This window comes from Oncorhynchus masou, chromosome 31, assembly GCF_036934945.1.
Source record: "Oncorhynchus masou masou isolate Uvic2021 chromosome 31, UVic_Omas_1.1, whole genome shotgun sequence".
NCBI classification, from domain to species: Eukaryota; Metazoa; Chordata; class Actinopteri; order Salmoniformes; family Salmonidae; genus Oncorhynchus; species Oncorhynchus masou.
This window is the reverse complement of record NC_088242.1, coordinates 74931324-74948167: the sequence shown is the minus strand read 5'-3', so window position 1 is coordinate 74948167 and position 16844 is coordinate 74931324. Positions and strand designations below refer to the sequence as shown.

The 16844-nt window shown below is 43.4% G+C and overlaps 1 protein-coding gene across 2 annotated transcripts in view; it reads right to left on the bottom strand.

The window, feature by feature from the left end:
- The window catches only part of bcar1 (BCAR1 scaffold protein, Cas family member), a 120483-nt gene that overhangs the window by 49481 nt on the left and 54158 nt on the right, over positions 1-16844 (bottom strand). The window contains exon 1 of one of the 2 annotated variants that reach the window (XM_064951958.1): positions 7155-7798. The exons of the other annotated variant lie outside the window; for it this stretch is intronic. Within the exon in view, the coding sequence (XP_064808030.1) occupies positions 7155-7166 (12 nt within the window). The 5' untranslated portion in view covers positions 7167-7798. Of the gene's footprint in view, positions 1-7154; positions 7799-16844 lie in introns of those variants that run through there. 2 annotated transcript variants of the gene reach the window in all.

The window sequence follows — 16844 nt, the reverse complement described above, 5'->3', positions numbered from 1 at the left end:
ACAGCCCATCTGTAAATAGCCCATCCAATCTACCTACCTCATCCCCATATCGTTTTTATTAACTTTTTTGCTCTTTTGCACACCAGTATTTCTACTTGCACATCATCATCTGCACATCTATCACTTAATTTGCTAAATTGTGTTGGTGGCCCTCATAAAATCTAACATGATTTTTTTACTTCACCTTTATTTATACAGTGTGTGCAAACAGAAGTAAGGAGGTAAGGCAATAAATAGGCCATAGTAGCGAAGTAATTACAATTTATCAAATTAAGTGATAGATGTGAGGATGATGATGCGCAAGTAGGAATACTGGTGTGCAAAAGAGCAAAAAAGTAAACAAAAACAATATGGGGATGAGGTAGGTAGATTGGATGGGCTATTTACAGATGGGCTATGTACAGCTGCAGCGATTGGTTAGCTGCTCAGATAGCTGATGTTTAAAGTTAGTCAGGGAGATATAAGTCCTGCTGGAGCGCGTGCTACAGGTGGGTGTTGTTATTGTGACCAGTGAGCTGAGATTAGGCAGAGCTTTACCTTGCAAAGACTTATAGATGGCCTGGAGCCAGTGGGTCTGGCAACCAATATGTAGCGAAGGCCAGCTTCAGAAGTAGCAGAGAGCCCACTGTAAATTTGATGGACTTGAAGAGAATATTGTTCCAAATAATATGTCTTAAAATTAACTAAATCAAAAAGGGTAGTTTTGAGATATGAATATTAATATTTGTGATGTTGAATAAATAAATGTGTAAAATTCAAGACATACACCATATTTTAGAGGACACTATAAGGAGTATAATGACACCATGATGTTGTCTGTATGATGTACGGTTCACAGATCATAGGGTCTTACAGGAGGCATGTATAGGTCTAAAAAAGGCCTACAATTGTCAATTTCACCATGATTTTCAAAACAATTGTTTGTTATACAAATTCCAAAAGCATTTCAAACATCCTTCTTCCCAATGAAGTTTCTATGTGAGAATTGCCAGAACAATCTGAGATACCAAAATTATTTTCCACTTCTGCTGGCGTGGAATCGCCCATTAAAATGGTTTTCAACAAGGTAGAGAGCAACATTTCGGGACTAACTCATAACAAGGCCAGCGAGAGGCCCATATGGGACGATTTGTAGACAAATAATGTGAATAATAAGAAATAGTAGTCACAGATGGGCTAACCGCAGGCTAATGCCAAAATGTACGGAACAGAATCCTGAAAGACAAAACTTAACAGGAATATACTAGAACAGAAATACAAAACTAACATGATATTCGGTGAGGTCACAGATCTCATTGAATAGGGCGCACAACAAACATGTTCACACAACTCTCCCCTCATAGAAAATAGGCCTGATCAGTAAAAACCTTTTTTCATGACTGTTTTGTTGCTATTCCAGTAAATGTGTATGTATTGGTATGTAACACCTTAGGATCCATGTCCTTGGTATTCTCTGGGCGAGCCCAGGCCCGTCTTCTACTCGCTCCAGCTCTCAGCGGCCCACTTACCGGAACATTCCACAACCTTTACATGCACCTCGCCAGTTAACTCACATTCCAAAGGTGTCACAACACCCCTTCTACAACACGCTTTACAAAACACACACACACACACACACACACACACACACACACACACACACACACACACACACACACACACACACACACACACACACACACACACACACACAATGTAGAAATGAATACTAGATCTAAGGACTCACTCATAAAGAGGCAATCAACATACTATACTTTCAAATCTTATCAGTCACACTTACAGTACAGAGGCCAAGTCAAACAAATGTTTTCACACAAATACACATTAACACTAAAGCATACTAACGTGGCTGCCACTCTTATGAGTCATCTCAAGGTGGAAGTAACAGATAAATAACACACAACGTCTTCAACCTCTCCTCCCTGTCAAGTCAAGTTTCAACAACAGTAAGAAAACATCTCTGATTCTTGTAGCTACAGGCTTCAACAAAGTGCTGGAACTCCGCCCATTGCACAAGACTGAGTGACAGGCTAACTGGTGAGAGTATAGCGGATTTCTCCTATCTACATACCAGAAACACTTTCTCCTCTCATCCATAAGCACAGGCAGTCACAATGGTAAAATCTTGCATAGAATTCTCACAATGCCCAACAATAAATCCTAAAATTACAGCCTTGAGTGGGGATACTGTGGAGATAAAATTATTTTCCAGAGCATGAAACATCATTGTGACCTCAGCCAAACATTTCAGTGGTTTGGTGTGAGAGGCAAGGCCATGCAAGGCCATGCAGGAATTCAGGGAGCACTCTGATACATTTCAGGGGAACCAAAATACACAGAAAAGAGGTGGATAGGCCTACTGTACTATAAGTCAGGATGGACATTGAAAGCTCAATCAAGCAGAAGTGGCACAGCTCCACAGGTTTTTAGACCATCTGCATGCGCCTCACAAACCTACCTCAGTCTATATGTTTAGATATAAGATCAGTGGATATGTGTTCAGTTTTGTTAGCTTTGACAACAACATTCCCTGGTCCGTTTAACTGCCCCAAGGGCATCAAAGCAACCTTTGTGATTGGCTATGTGAGAAGAAAGCCCAGCACTATGGGAACCATACCAGACAGAGCTGAAATCCTGTTCTTTGTGCAGAATCCATTTTGCCTGGTGTAGGACTAGCTAGGTGTTCTGCTCCGCAACGGAATTCTTATCTAAACTCCCTCCGTCTCTGCCTCGAAAAGATGGCGCCAAAGAACATGGCTGAATTTTTACATTCTCCCAACCAAATGTGCTATTTAGTTACGTTTTTAACTTATTGTGTCCATAATATTGCTGCTACCGTCTCTTAAGACCGAAAAGAACTTCTGGACATCAGAAAAGTGATTACTCAGCGCGGAAATGAAGAAACTTTTTCCTGTAACGGGTCTGATGAGAAGAATATCCTGCTTTCATTGGAACAGGCCCAGATCCACGCCTTTTGTGTGAAGAAAAGACGCCGGAAAAGGGGACGCAGATCGGTGATCCTTCCCAGAATCTGGAGGCGAGCAAGCAAATTCCCAATGCCTTCCATTCTTCTTGCCAACGTGCAATAGTTGGAAAATAAAATTGATGACCTATCATTAAGATTATCCTACCGACTGGACATTAAAAACTGTAACATCGTAGTACCTTATGATAACCTGTCATCCATATCTACCAAAAGAGTTCTCAACTGTATTATTCGTAGCCATCTATTTACTACCACAGACCAATGCTGGCACTAAGACCGCACTCAACCAACTCTATAAGGCCATAAGCAAGGAAGAAAATGCTCACCCAGAAGCGGCACTCTTAGTGGCCAGGGACTTTAATGCAGGCAAACATAAATCAGTTTTACCAAATTTTTACCAGAATGTAACATGTGCAAGCAGGGAAAAAAATCCAAGACCACCTTTATTCCACACACAGTGATGCATACAAAGTTCTCCCCCACCCTCCATTTGGCAAATCTGACCATAATTCTATCATCCTGATTCCTGCTAACAAACAAAAACTAAAGCAGGAAGTACCAGTGACTCGCTCACTGGTGGTCAGATGACGTGGAAGCTACACTACAGGACTGTTTTGCTAGAATAGACTGGAAAATTATCCGGGATTCATCCAACTGCATTGAGGAATACACCACCTCAGTCATCGGCTTCATCAATAAGTGCATTGATGATGTCATCCCCACAGTGACTGTACGTACATATCCCAACCAGAAGCCAAGGATTACAGGCAACATCTGCATCGAGCTAAAGGCTAGAGCTGCCATTTCAAGGAGCAGGAGACTAATCCCAACGCTTATAAGAAATCCCACTATGCCCTCATACGAACCATCAAACAAGCAAAGTGTCAATACAGGATTAAGATTGAATCCTACTTCACCCGCTCTGACACTCGTCGGATGTGGCAGGGCTTGAAAACTATTATGGACTACAAAGGGAAACCCAGACGCGAGCTGCCCAGTGAAGCGAGCCTACCAGACGAGTTAAAGGCCTTTTATGGTCACTTCGAGGCAAGCAACACCGAAGCATGCACAAGAGCACCAGCTATTCTGGATGACTGTGTGATAACGCTCTCGGTAGCCGATGTGAACAAAACCTTTAAACAGGTCAACATTCACAAAGCCGCTGGGCCAGACGGATTACCAGAATATTTACTCAAAGCATGCGGGGACCAACTGTCAAGTGTGTTCACTGACATTTTCAACCTCTCCTTGAACGAGTCTGTAATACCTACATGTTTTAAGCAGACCACCATAGTCCCTGTGCCCAAGGAAGCGAAGTTAACCTGCCTAAATGAATACTCACGTCGGTAGCCATGAAGTGCTTTGAAAGGCTGGTCATGGCTCACATCAACAGCATCCTCCTGGACACCCTAAACACACTCCAATTCCCATATCACCCCAACAGATCCACAGATGACGCAATCTCAATCGCACTCCACACTGCCCTTTTCCACCTGGACAAAAGGAACACCTATGTGGGAATGCTGTTCATTGACTACAGCTCAACGTTCAACAACATAGTGCCCACAAAGCTCATCATTGAGGACTCTGGGAACTCTGGGAATAAACACCTCCCTCTGCAACTGGATCTTGGACTTCCTGATGGGCCGCCCCCAGATGGTTAGCGTATGCAACACGTCTGCCACGCTGATCCTTAACACTGGGGCCCCTCGGGGGTGTGTACTTATTCCTGTATTCCCGTTCACCCACGACTGTGTGGCCAAACACGACTCCAACACCATCATTCAGTTTGCTGACGACACAACAGTGGTAGGCCTGATCACCGACAACGATGAGAAGGTCATTTTCATCTTTATTAAAGATGGGACAAAACTAACCACGCTGCATTTTGGTCCGCCTCTCTTTCCCCAGAAGAAAACCGTTACACATATAATCGATGCGGTGCCTGTTAATTTATCATTGAATCCCAGCCTACTTCGCCAAACAGGTGATTTAACAAGCACATTTGTGAAAAAAGCACTGTCGTTGCACCAATGGGTACCTAACCATAAATATCAACGCCTTTCTTAAAATCTATACACATGTATATATTTTTAAACCTGCATATTTAGTTAATATTGCCTGCTATCATTCATTTATTTTAACTAGGGAAATTGTGTCACTAGTAAGCATTTCACTCTAAAGTCTCCACTTGTTGTATTCAGCGCATGTGGCAAATAAAGTTTGATTTGACTTGATTTAATCCTCCAGTAAAGCCCAATTATCCACCACATAAAGCAGGTGCCCTGGGGAACCCACGGTTTGATTACAACAGAAAACATTTGCCCCCAGGCCCAGTTGTTTGCAGCTAAACTGGGAGGAGAGAGAGATCCCGTCAACGCTAGCTAGGGAAGGCACTGGGTGCATTGTGTTTAAGAGATTAGGCCCATAGCATGACTGCCAGACACAAATCAAGGTCCGTTTCAAACCTGTAGTTTTCTCTGTAACATTGCTTAGACTTAAAGCTCTTTGAGAAACACCAGGACAGTATTATGTTTAGCAGCCACCTACATGATAACAAATTTAAGACAAGGAATAACTTGAATTTATTTGCATGATAGCACACTGCACTGTATGTATTTGAGACACTAACACATCTTCATATGTTCGATATGTATTCTACATTAGTTTTTAACCTATATCTGAAACCCTATGACTCACTTTTGTTTGTGCACAATTTCACCTGTGTGGACTGACTGACCCTACCTGAATCAACCTTCCTTCCCACTAGTCCTTGCCTGTCACAGCCTGGTGTCTGTTATTACTACGCTCAGTGACTGTGTGACACCTGTAATCCCTCTGAGTGAAATGATGGAACGGACTAGGAGAGGAGTTTCACTGCCAGACCTCCTAGGGGGTGACAGGGGGGAATTCCATGTCAGCGCCCAGAGCCCAGGCAGGGGGCGGTGAGTCAGTCAGAGGTGAGTCAGGCCTGGGCAACATGGGTGAGGGTTACTCAGCTGAGCTCTTTGTAGGCTTGAGTAAACCTCTGCTCATTTGACCACCACAAACTCCCCCGCTCACTCACTAATACTGATTGGTGGGAAACGACCTCATCTATTTTTACACTAGCATCACTTCCGGGTCTCATTAATCCCTCATTCTGAAATAGCAAGCTGATAGCTAGCACGTTGCAAACTATTAACGTTATTGTCAGGTTGAGTCTTTCTCTAAAGGCATGGTTATCAAGGTCAGTCTGGGAATAACATTTGATTTGAAATAAACATCTCTCAGAAAAATGTAGCCTAAACCTTCCATCTACATACCCACCAATTAAATACAGTTCATTTTAGATAGCTACAGGCAAAGCTACCCTCATCTAAATACATATGTGGTGATGTCAGTGGTGTTTGTCCATTGTGTTAAAGCTTTCTAATGTGTGTGTGAATGCCCAGACCAGGGGACAAACAGTGGGACTATACCAGCCCTCTCCAGGGGGTCGGCCCCAGTGCTGCTAAAGAGCATAAGCCTCTCAGACGGAAATACAGTATGGTCCTGTCAACCAAATACCAAACCCTGTGTAATTACAGCACTACAAGCTGACAGAATGCCAACACTTTCAAACAATAGTAAGGAACGGTAGTGCCTAGACTCCAGCAGCAGGACTATTTTCTCTCCTCAAAACCTTAATCTTTCAACTTTCTCCTGAGTCAGCTGAGCAGCGGATCTCCATGGCTCTCTCTCCTGTCTGGCTGTTCCAAAGCCTGTTCTTCTAAGTGTCTTAAGCCCTCCAATTCTCCCCTTTCAGAAAGAGAGGGGCCTTTACAAGGCATACAGGACAGAACACTAAGCTTTCTTCAGGAACTGGTATGTAGCATTATGTAGCATTAGAACTTCACATTTCTATCTAAAAACACACAACCCAATACACACAACGAGACACGTACACATACCGCAGCACACAAAGTAAACCGTGCTGAGTACCAACAAAAGGTAAGAATACACTTTTTTAAACATTTTCACTAAAGTTCTCACCACTCTTATCCTATTTGTCCCTCAATGTCCTGCCCTCCCTCTCTTTTATCAACCTCTCTACTCTTTTCCAGCTGGGCATTTAGCATGTTCTAACCAAAGTGTTCACACAGCAACAAAAACAGCATACCCACAAACATTCACATTAAACACTCACCAGATAGTTCATTTTCAGCCCGATAGTGTGAGTCCGTCCGACAGACTCCAGACCGGAGCAACAGGGCAGAGATTTAGCCCTGGAAACAAGCCCTGTGTCCTGGAAACAAGCCCTGTGTCCTGGAAACAAGCCCCGTGTCCTGGAAACAAGCCCTGTCTCCTGGAAACAAGCCCTGTGTCCTGGAAACAAGCCCTGTGTCCTGGAAACAAGCCCTGTGTCCTGGAAACAACCCCTGTGTCCTGGAAACAAGCCCTGTGTCCTGGAAACAAGCCCTGTGTCCTGGAAACAACCCCTGTGTCCTGGAAACAAGCCCTGTGTCCTGGAAACAAGCCCTGTGTCCTGGAAACAAGCCCTGTGTCCTGGAAACAAACCCTGTGTCCTGGAAACAACCCCTGTGTCCTGGAAACAAGCCCTGTGTCCTGGAAACAAGCCCTGTGTCCTGGAAACAAGCCCCGTGTCCTGGAAACAAGCCCTGTCTCCTGGAAACAAACCCGGTGTCTAGCCACCAGTTAAAGTTCCCGGTTGTCTCGCTCCCAGGCAGAAAGACTTGGTCAGATTCTAACACATTCTCCGGCACTGTGATCTCAGAGGGCAAGAATGAGACTGTCCTTAGCTCTTTCTCCGACTTCCTCTCTCCCTCTCTCTGGCCAGTGGAGGGAGAGAAGAATGCTCAGTAACCTGACACCCACCAGTTCCTGCACATCCCGACATTCCCACTCCCGGTTTGTGATTGGTCGTAGGACCTCTTTTTATGTTAATGACTCTTTCCTTCTCATCTCCCCCTGGCTGTGTGGAATGTTTAGTGCTCTGTTCAGTCCTTGGAGGGACACAGAAACTCAGTTTTTCTAAGGTTCAAGCAGCAGAAGAACACACATACAGTGCCTTGCGAAAGTATTCGGCCCCCTTGAACTTTGCGACCTTTTGCCACATTTCAGGCTTCAAACATAAAGATATATATTTTTGTGAAGAATCAACAACAAGTTGGACACAATCATGAAGTGGAACGACATTTATTGGATATTTCAAACTTTTTTAACAAATCAAAAACTGAAAAATTGGGCGTGCAAAATTATTCAGCCCCCTTAAGTTAATACTTTGTAGCGCCACCTTTTGCTGCGATTACAGCTGTAAGTTGCGTGGGGTATGTCTCTATCAGTTTTGCACATCGAGAGACTGAAATTTTTTCCCATTCCTCCTTGTAAAACATCTCAAGAGCACAGTGAGGTTGGATGGAGAGCATTTGGAACAGCAGTTTTCAGTTCTTTCCACAGATTCTCGATTGGATTCAGGTCTGGACTTTGACTTTCCATTCTAACACCTGGATATGATTATTTTTGAACCATTCCATTGTAGATTTTGCTTTATGTTTTGTATCATTGTCTTGTTGGAAGACAAATGTCCTTCCCAGTCTCAGGTCTTTTGCAGACTCCATCAGGTTTTCTTCCAGAATGGTCCTGTATTTGAAGCTCCATCCATCTTCCCATCAATTTTAAATCTTCCCTGTCCCTGCTGAAGAAAAGCAGGCCCAAACCATGATGCTGCCACCACCATGTTTGACAGTGGGATGGTGTGTTCAGGTGATGAGCTGTGTTGCTTTTTGGTCAAACATAACGTTTGCATTGTTGCCAAAAAGTTCAATTTTGGTTTCATCTGACCAGAGCACCTTCTTCCACATGTTTGGTGTGTCTCCCAGGTGGCTTGTGGCAAACTTTAAACGACACTTTTATGGATATCTTTAAGAAATGGCTTTCTTCTTGCCACTCTTCCATAAAGGCCAGATTTGTGCAATATACACTGATTGTTGTCCTATGGACAGAGTCTCCCACCTCAGCTGTAGATCTCTGCAGTTCATCCAGAGTGATCATGGGCCTCTTCGCTGCATCTCTGATCAGTCTTCTCATTGTATGAGCTGAAAGTTTAGAGGAAAAGGTCTTGGTAGATTTGCAGTGGTCTGATACTCCTTCCATTTCATTATTATCGCTTGCACAGTGCTCCTTGGGATGTTTAAAGCTTGGGAAATCTTTTTGTATCCAAATCCGAGAAACTTCTTCACAACAGTATCTCGGACCTGCCTGGTGTGTTCCTTGTTCTTCATGATGCTCTCTGCGCTTTTAACGGACCTCTGAGACTATCACAGTGCAGGTGCATTTATAGGAGACTTGATTACACACAGGTGGATTGTATTTATCATCATTAGTCATTTAGGTCAACATTGGATCATTCAGAGATCCTCACTGAACTTCTGGAGAGAGTTTGCTGCACTGAAAGTAAAGGGGCTGAATAATTTTGCACGCCCAATTTTTCAGTTTTTGATTTGTTAAAAAAGTTTGAAATATCCAATAAATGTCGTTCCACTTCATGATTGTGTCCCACTTGTTGTTGATTCTTAACAAAAAAAATACAGTTTTATATCTTTATGTTTGAAGCCTGAAATGTGGCAAAAGGTCGCAAAGTTCAAGGGGGCCGAATACTTTCGCAAGGCACTGTACCTCCCCCAGCCACCTTGGCTCACTCTTTTCTATCTCATCAATTCATCTCAATTTTTTAGATTCTACTCACTTGGCATTTCCCTCCTCCCAAAAAATGATTTTTATTTCTTATTCATCTCATTGGTCTTGCATTGTTGCTCAGATACATGAGCACATTATACACTCTGGTCTTAAAGGTGAATCCCTCCAGCAATGTATGTCTAAACACATTTGAGGGCAGCGTGTATATTGTGCAGCACACACGTTCAAATCCATTCCCAATACGCTAGTTCTAATTGTTCCCTCAGCTTACATTTCATTTGCTGGGAATAAGAAAAAACTAAAAATCAACTGGGTGGAACTAAAATGTTAGTGTCGCCCACGCAGACCCCAACTCAACAAACACAGCGCAAGGCTTGTCCTTTGAGAAATCAATTTGGTAAATCAGAGTGTAACACAATAACTGTATAACGGTATAGCATAACTAGTTTCATAATGCAAATCTCACAATACTGTCAAAATGCTCAGTGCAAACATACAATGAGGGATGACATCCAACACTTAGTCAATCATCTAACTCAGATTGAGCAGGTCAGGAGGTCATGAGGTCCAATGCAGTCTCTACTCCTTAATCAATATTCCAGAACTAAATCAACACAAATGTCTTCCAGTGGAACCAGTCAGTCTCCAGACAGATATGTCAAACTCTCAAACAGGACTCACCTCCATGTGGCATACACTGATTCAAATGTAGAGAGTGTGTGTATGTTATGAGTAAGAAAGGTACATGGAAGAGAGTATTGGTATGAGTGAGGTATGTGAAGGTGAGAATGTGTTTTCAGAAAGGTGGGAGCTGTGTGGTGTGAAGGGGGAGGGGGCACATTATCCAGGTCATAATAGGCCTTACAGCATGAGGGCTATGTGTAGACCACAACATAGACATAGTCAAAGTGGTGTAATGCAGAGAGGGCAACAACACATCCTACAATCATAGACCACAGAGAAGTAAAAAAAAACACCACAGAAAGCACCAGAAATGTCCTTATTGGGCCAATGCTGCATAAGCAGGCTGGCTGGCAGGGCTGTGGGAGACAGAGGTGAAGTGACAGTCTAGCAGGGCTATTCTCACACTGAGCTGACATCCTCCCGTGGGCCACTGCTCAGGGGTAAAGGTCAAATCACTGAGGTAGCAGGCACGGCTGTCAAGCCTCTGAACACAAACCGAGACGAGGGAGCAAAACAGCATTAGGGGGCTTGAAGAGTAGGCTGGTGTCACATCAAAAACATTCCCCCGATTTAATGTGATCGGAGAAATGTTCATTCTAATCTTGATATAAAATCTGCCTTTCAAAAGCCAGAGGTCCTGAGGTGTCCATGGTGATTGAGCAGTTTCACTGAAGTAGACTCACTTCTGGCGCTCAATACACGCACGCACGCACGCACGCACGCACGCACGCACGCACACACACACACACACACACACACACACACACACACACACACACACACACACACACACACACACACACACACACACACACACACACACACACACACACACACACACACACACGTCTGCAGTTCACAGTTTTACATGGTCTCATGGGACCTGTGCAACAGTCCCAGTTTCTCTCATCAGAGCCTGGGTGAGATCACAGCTGTCAATTAAACAGAGAGCTAGACCAGATTAGACCATCACATCAGAGTCAGACACCATTTCAATTTGCCCCTCCTCCCTCCGTCCCCTCTCACTACTCAGCTAATGAGCCCCCCACCAGGGCCCACTAATCAATCCCCTGGCCCAGGGTAACAGGCTTAACTACCTGTCAACATACTGCATGACGATACGACAGGCATTCAATGATTCTACACAGATAGACCTGTCCATAGACTACTGCTGTGGTGGCTGAATATCACAGACAAGAAGATACAACAGTCAACTACCAGGAAGAATCACAGGCGTAGACAGCTGCATCCTCAGCACATAATTCAGACACATTCATGTCACTGTTCTGTGGTGAGTTCTATCTGTGTGCCCTAACACTTTCAGTCCAAGTGGTTCTGCGTGGCTTGCATGTGGGGTCTGTCGGTGCTGTGCAGCAGAACACTGGTCCATTGTGCTGGTGTTGTCCGCACCAGGGCTGTCCAGCTGCCCACGCATTCCTCACACCTACACATTGAGCACCTCTCCAGGCCCAGCCTCACCCGCCACAGCCCTAGAGCCCCCTGCTCCGGCCAGCACGTAACCTATGTCACACAGACATTTTACAAATGCCTGAAAACAATGTCTTCCCATTGTTCTGTCTGAGGGGGGCCAGATTTATTATTGAGGAGGACAAGAGATGTCGGTCACCAAATGTGAATATGGAAATCCTGTTTCCGAGTGAATTGAGATTGTTTCTGTTTCTCTGATGGGAGCCCAGAAGTCCTTCTACTGGGGCTGTCGCTGGGCAGGAACACGGTCTCCCCAACTCTCCCTCCACTATCTCGCCAAAACCAACTGACAATGGCGAATCATGCTGATCACTAATTACTTAATTAACCCCTTGCAAATTACTTCTTCAATCATGCGTGTGATGTTTAGCATTTAATGAGCCCATTCTACAGTGAGATTTGGTGAATTTCAGTCAAAGCCCGTGACAATCTGGGGTTTAGTATTCCATGATTTAAATAGATATTGAATCATTATTATGGTTGGACTAAACCTCAAGCTGTCATTTGGACTGATTAACAACACCACAGCTGTAAGCCTCTGGCTGGCGAGCCGTTATAATTGAAAGTCACTTATTTCGATTCCAATCAATTGTATCATCCACACACTCATATCCAAACTATGCATAATAACAAAGGGTGTCCTGTGGGGAATGGGCCCGTGCCGCACAACTGTGACATCATTCATAGCGGCTGAGAGTGAAACAATGCACATGGTTGTGTACGACATCTGCCCCCTGGTCAAAATGAATATTCACGCATCTTTGAAGGGGAAAAATTAAAGACTGATTCTTTTGTTGTGACTTTGTCAGTCCTGCTGTGCAGTCGATCACATACAGGCTTTTCAAAGTCTTGTGATGGACGACAGGGAATCGTCCAACAACACAGTGATACACTCATCCACAACAAAACACAACCAAGCTTGCACGCACACGTTGAATGGACAGTGACACACACACACACGCACGCACACACATGCACGCACACACACAGGACAAAGTTGTGTCCTCTTACAGGATGCAGCATCAAAGATTCTGACAGTGTGATCTGACATGTTGGATCAATTTTCCAGACTGCCAGTTTGCCCCAGTCCCTGAGGGACTACCCCCCCTCCCCTCCCCACCCACCCACCATTCGTCTGATAGAGGATAAGAACATAACCCTACAATGATAGGAGAACAATAATCACTGTAAGTGTTTACAACCCCCCCCCCCTCGAGTAATAGGATTGATCTGAACAGCTTCAACAATCATTTCCATAGATAATTGCATTTGTTTACTCTGATTTTATATTTTATTTTTATTTGTTTTCTTATCAGCAAAGCTTGTTAATACTCTGAGATGATTAAAAACTACAAAGTGAGTATTTTCTTTTAAATCAAAGCTTGCTCCACAACGCTGCCTGTTCCTCAGTATTAGCGCTCTGCAGCACGGGCAAATTTCCCTCTCTTTCGCTGCAATAAAAAAAAGATTAGCATTAATGTGGCAGGAAGTAAAATGCCATTATCTCTGTGTGTGCAGAATGGGAGGCTAATTGTATTTCCAGGCTAAACGAGGAACTCTGTGTTTAGGGAGGAATGTCTTCCTCACTGAAACACACGCTGAGATGTTCTGCATGCAAAGGACCTCCTATAGGCCCCAAACGGCCCCCCTAAATATAAACACAATCCTTCCACAGCCAACTTAATTAGATTCTCCTGATTTGCTTTTTCATTTTAATCTCTATGGTTGGTGTCTGCCGTTGGTTTGGCCCACAGCTCCTCCACTAGTGAAATTTGCAATCAGTCTCTGGGCTCCTTGCATAAACACACACACTGACAAATGACATTACTACTCTCACAATGATGTCGCAGAGACACCAGGGTGCCAGCCAGAATGCCTCTCCCTCTCTCTCTCTCTCTCTCTCTCTCTCTCTCTCTCTCTCTCTCTCTCTCTCTCTCTCTCTCTCTCTCTCTCTCTCTCTCTCTCTCTCTCTCTCTCTCTCTCTCTCTCTCTCTCTCTCTCTCTCTCTCTCTCTCTCTCTCTCTCTCTCTCTCTCTCTCTCTCTCTCTCTCTCTCTCTCTCTCTCTCTCTCTCTCTCTCTCTCTCTCTCTCTCTCTCTCTCTCTCTCTCTGTCTCTGTGTATCTCTGTCTCTGTCTCTCTCTCTCTCAATTCAATTCAATTCAAGGGGCTTTATTGGCATGGGAAACATGTGTCAACATTGCCAAAGCAGGTAAGGTATATAATATATAAAGTGAAATAAACAATAAAAATTAACAGTAGACATCACACATACAGAAGTTTCAAAACAATAAAGACATTACAAATGTCATATTATATATATATACAGTGTTTTTACAATGTGCAAAAGGACACAAGATAAAATAAATAAGCATAGATATGTGTAGTATTTACAATGGTGCGTGTTCTTCACTGGTTGCCCTTTTCTCGTGGCAACAGGTCACAAATCTTGCTGCTCTGATGGCACACTGTGGAATTTCACCCAGTAGATATGGGAGTTTTTCAAAATTGGATTTGTTTTCGAATTCTTTGTGGATCTGTGTAATCTGAGGGAAATATGTCTCTCTAATATGGTCATACATTGGGCAGGAGGTTAGGAAGTGCAGCTCAGTTTCCACCTCATTTTGTGGGCAGTGAGCACATAGCCTGTCTTCTCTTGAGAGCCATGTCTGCCTCGGCCTTTCTCAATAGCAAGGCTATGCTCGCTGAGTCTGTACATAGTCAAAGCTTTCCTTAATTTTGGGTCAGTCACAGTGGTCAGGTATTCTGCCGCTGTGTACTCTCTGTGTAGGGCCAAATAGCATTCTAGTTTGCTCTGTTTTTTTGTTAATTCTTTCCAATGTGTCAAGTAATTATCTTTTTGTTTTCTCATGATTTGGTTGGGTCTAATTGTGCTGCTGTCATGGGGCTCTGTAGGGTGTGTTTGTGAACAGAGCCCCAGGACCAGCTTGCTTAGGGACTCTTCTCCAGGTTCATCTCTCTGTAGGTGATGGCTTTGTTGTGGAAGGTTTGGGAACCGCTTCCTTTTAGGTGGTTATAGAATTTAACTGCTCTTTTCTGGATTTTGATAATTAGTGGGTATCGGCCTAATTCTGCTCTGCATGCATTATTTGGTGTTCTATTGTACACTGAGGATATTTTTGCAGAATTCTGCATGCAGAGTCTCAATTTGGTGTTTGTCCCATTTTGTGAAGTCTTGGTTGGTGAGCGGACCCCAGACCTCACAACCATAAAGGGCAATGGGCTCTATGACTGATTCAGGTGTTTTTTGTTTGATGGCATAGAATGCCCTTCTTGCCTCGTCTCTCAGATAGTTCACAGATTTGTGGAAGTTACCTGTGGCGCTGATGTTTAGGCCAAGGTATGTATAGTTTTTGTGTGCTCTAGGGCAACAGTGTCTAGATGGAATTTGTATTTGTGGTCCTGGTGACTGGACTGGAACACCATTATTTTGGTCTTACTGAGATTTACTGTCAGGGCCCAGGTCTGACAGAATCTGTGCATAAGATCTAGGTGCTGCTGTAGGCCCTCCTTGGTTGGTGACAGGATCAGCAAACAGCAGACATTTGACTTCAGATTCTAGTAGGGTGAGGCCGGGTGCTGCAGATTTTTCTAGTGCCCGCGCCAGTTCGTTGATATATATGTTGAAGAGGGTGGGGCTTAAGCTGCATCCCTGTCTAACCCCACGACCCTGTGTGAAGAAATTTGTGTGTTTTTTGCCAATTTTAACCGCACACTTGTTGTTTGTGTACATGGATTTTATGATGTCGTATGTTTTACCCCCAACACCACTTTCCATCAGTTTGTATAGCAGACCCTCATGCCAAATTGAGTCGAAGGCTTTTTGCCTTTGTTTTGGTTTGTTTGGTTGTCAATTAGGGTGTGCAGGGTGAATACATGGTCTGTTGTACGGTAATTTGGTAAAAGCCAATTTGACATTTGCTCAGTTTGTTATCATTGAGGAAGTGTACCTGCTGTTAATGATAATGCAGAGGATTTTCCCAAGGTTACTGTTGACGCATATTCCACGGTAGTTATTGGGGTCAAATTTGTCTCCATTTTTGTGGATTGGGGTGATCAGTCCTTGGTTCCAAATATTGGGGAAGATGCTGAGCTAAGGATGATGTTAAAGAGTTTTAGTATAGCCAATTGGAATTTGTTGTCTGTATATTTGATCATTTCATTGAGGATACCATCAACACCACAGGCCTTTTTGGGTTTGAGGGTTTTTATTTTGTCCTGTAACTCATTCAATGTTATTGGAGAATCCAGTGGGTTCTGGTAGTCTTTAATAGTTGATTCTAAGATCTGTATTTGATCATGTATATGTTTTTGCTCTTTATTCTTTGTTATAGAGCCAAAAGATTGGAGAAGTGGTTTACCCATACATCTCCATTTTGGATAGATAATTCTTCGTGTTGTTGTTTGTTTAGTGTTTTCCAATTTTCCCAGAAGTGGTTAGAGTCTATGGATTCTTCAATTACATTGAGCTGATTTCTGACATGCTGTTCCTTCTTTTTCCGTAGTGTATTTCTGTATTGTTTTAGTGATTCACCATAGTGAAGGCGTAGACTCAGGTTTTCCGGGTCTCTATGTTTTTGGTTGGACAGGTTTCTCAATTTCTTTCTTAGAATTTTGCATTCTTCATCAAACCATTTGTCATTGTTGTTAATTTTCTTCGGTTTTCTATTTGAGATTTTTAGATTTGATAGGGAAGCTGAGAGGTCAAATATACTGTTAAGATTTTCTACTGCCAAGTTTACACCTTCACTATTACAGTGGAACGTTTTACCCAGGAAATTGTCTAAAAGGGATTGAATTTGTTGTTGCCTAATTGTTTTTTGGTAGGTTTCCAAACTGCATTCCTTCCATCTATAGCATTTCTTAATGTTACTCAGTTCCTTTGGCTTTGATGCTCATGATTGAGTATTGCTCTGTTTAGGTAGACTGTGATTTTGCTGTGGTCTGATAGGGGTGTCAGTGGGCTGACTGTGAACGCTCAGAGACTCT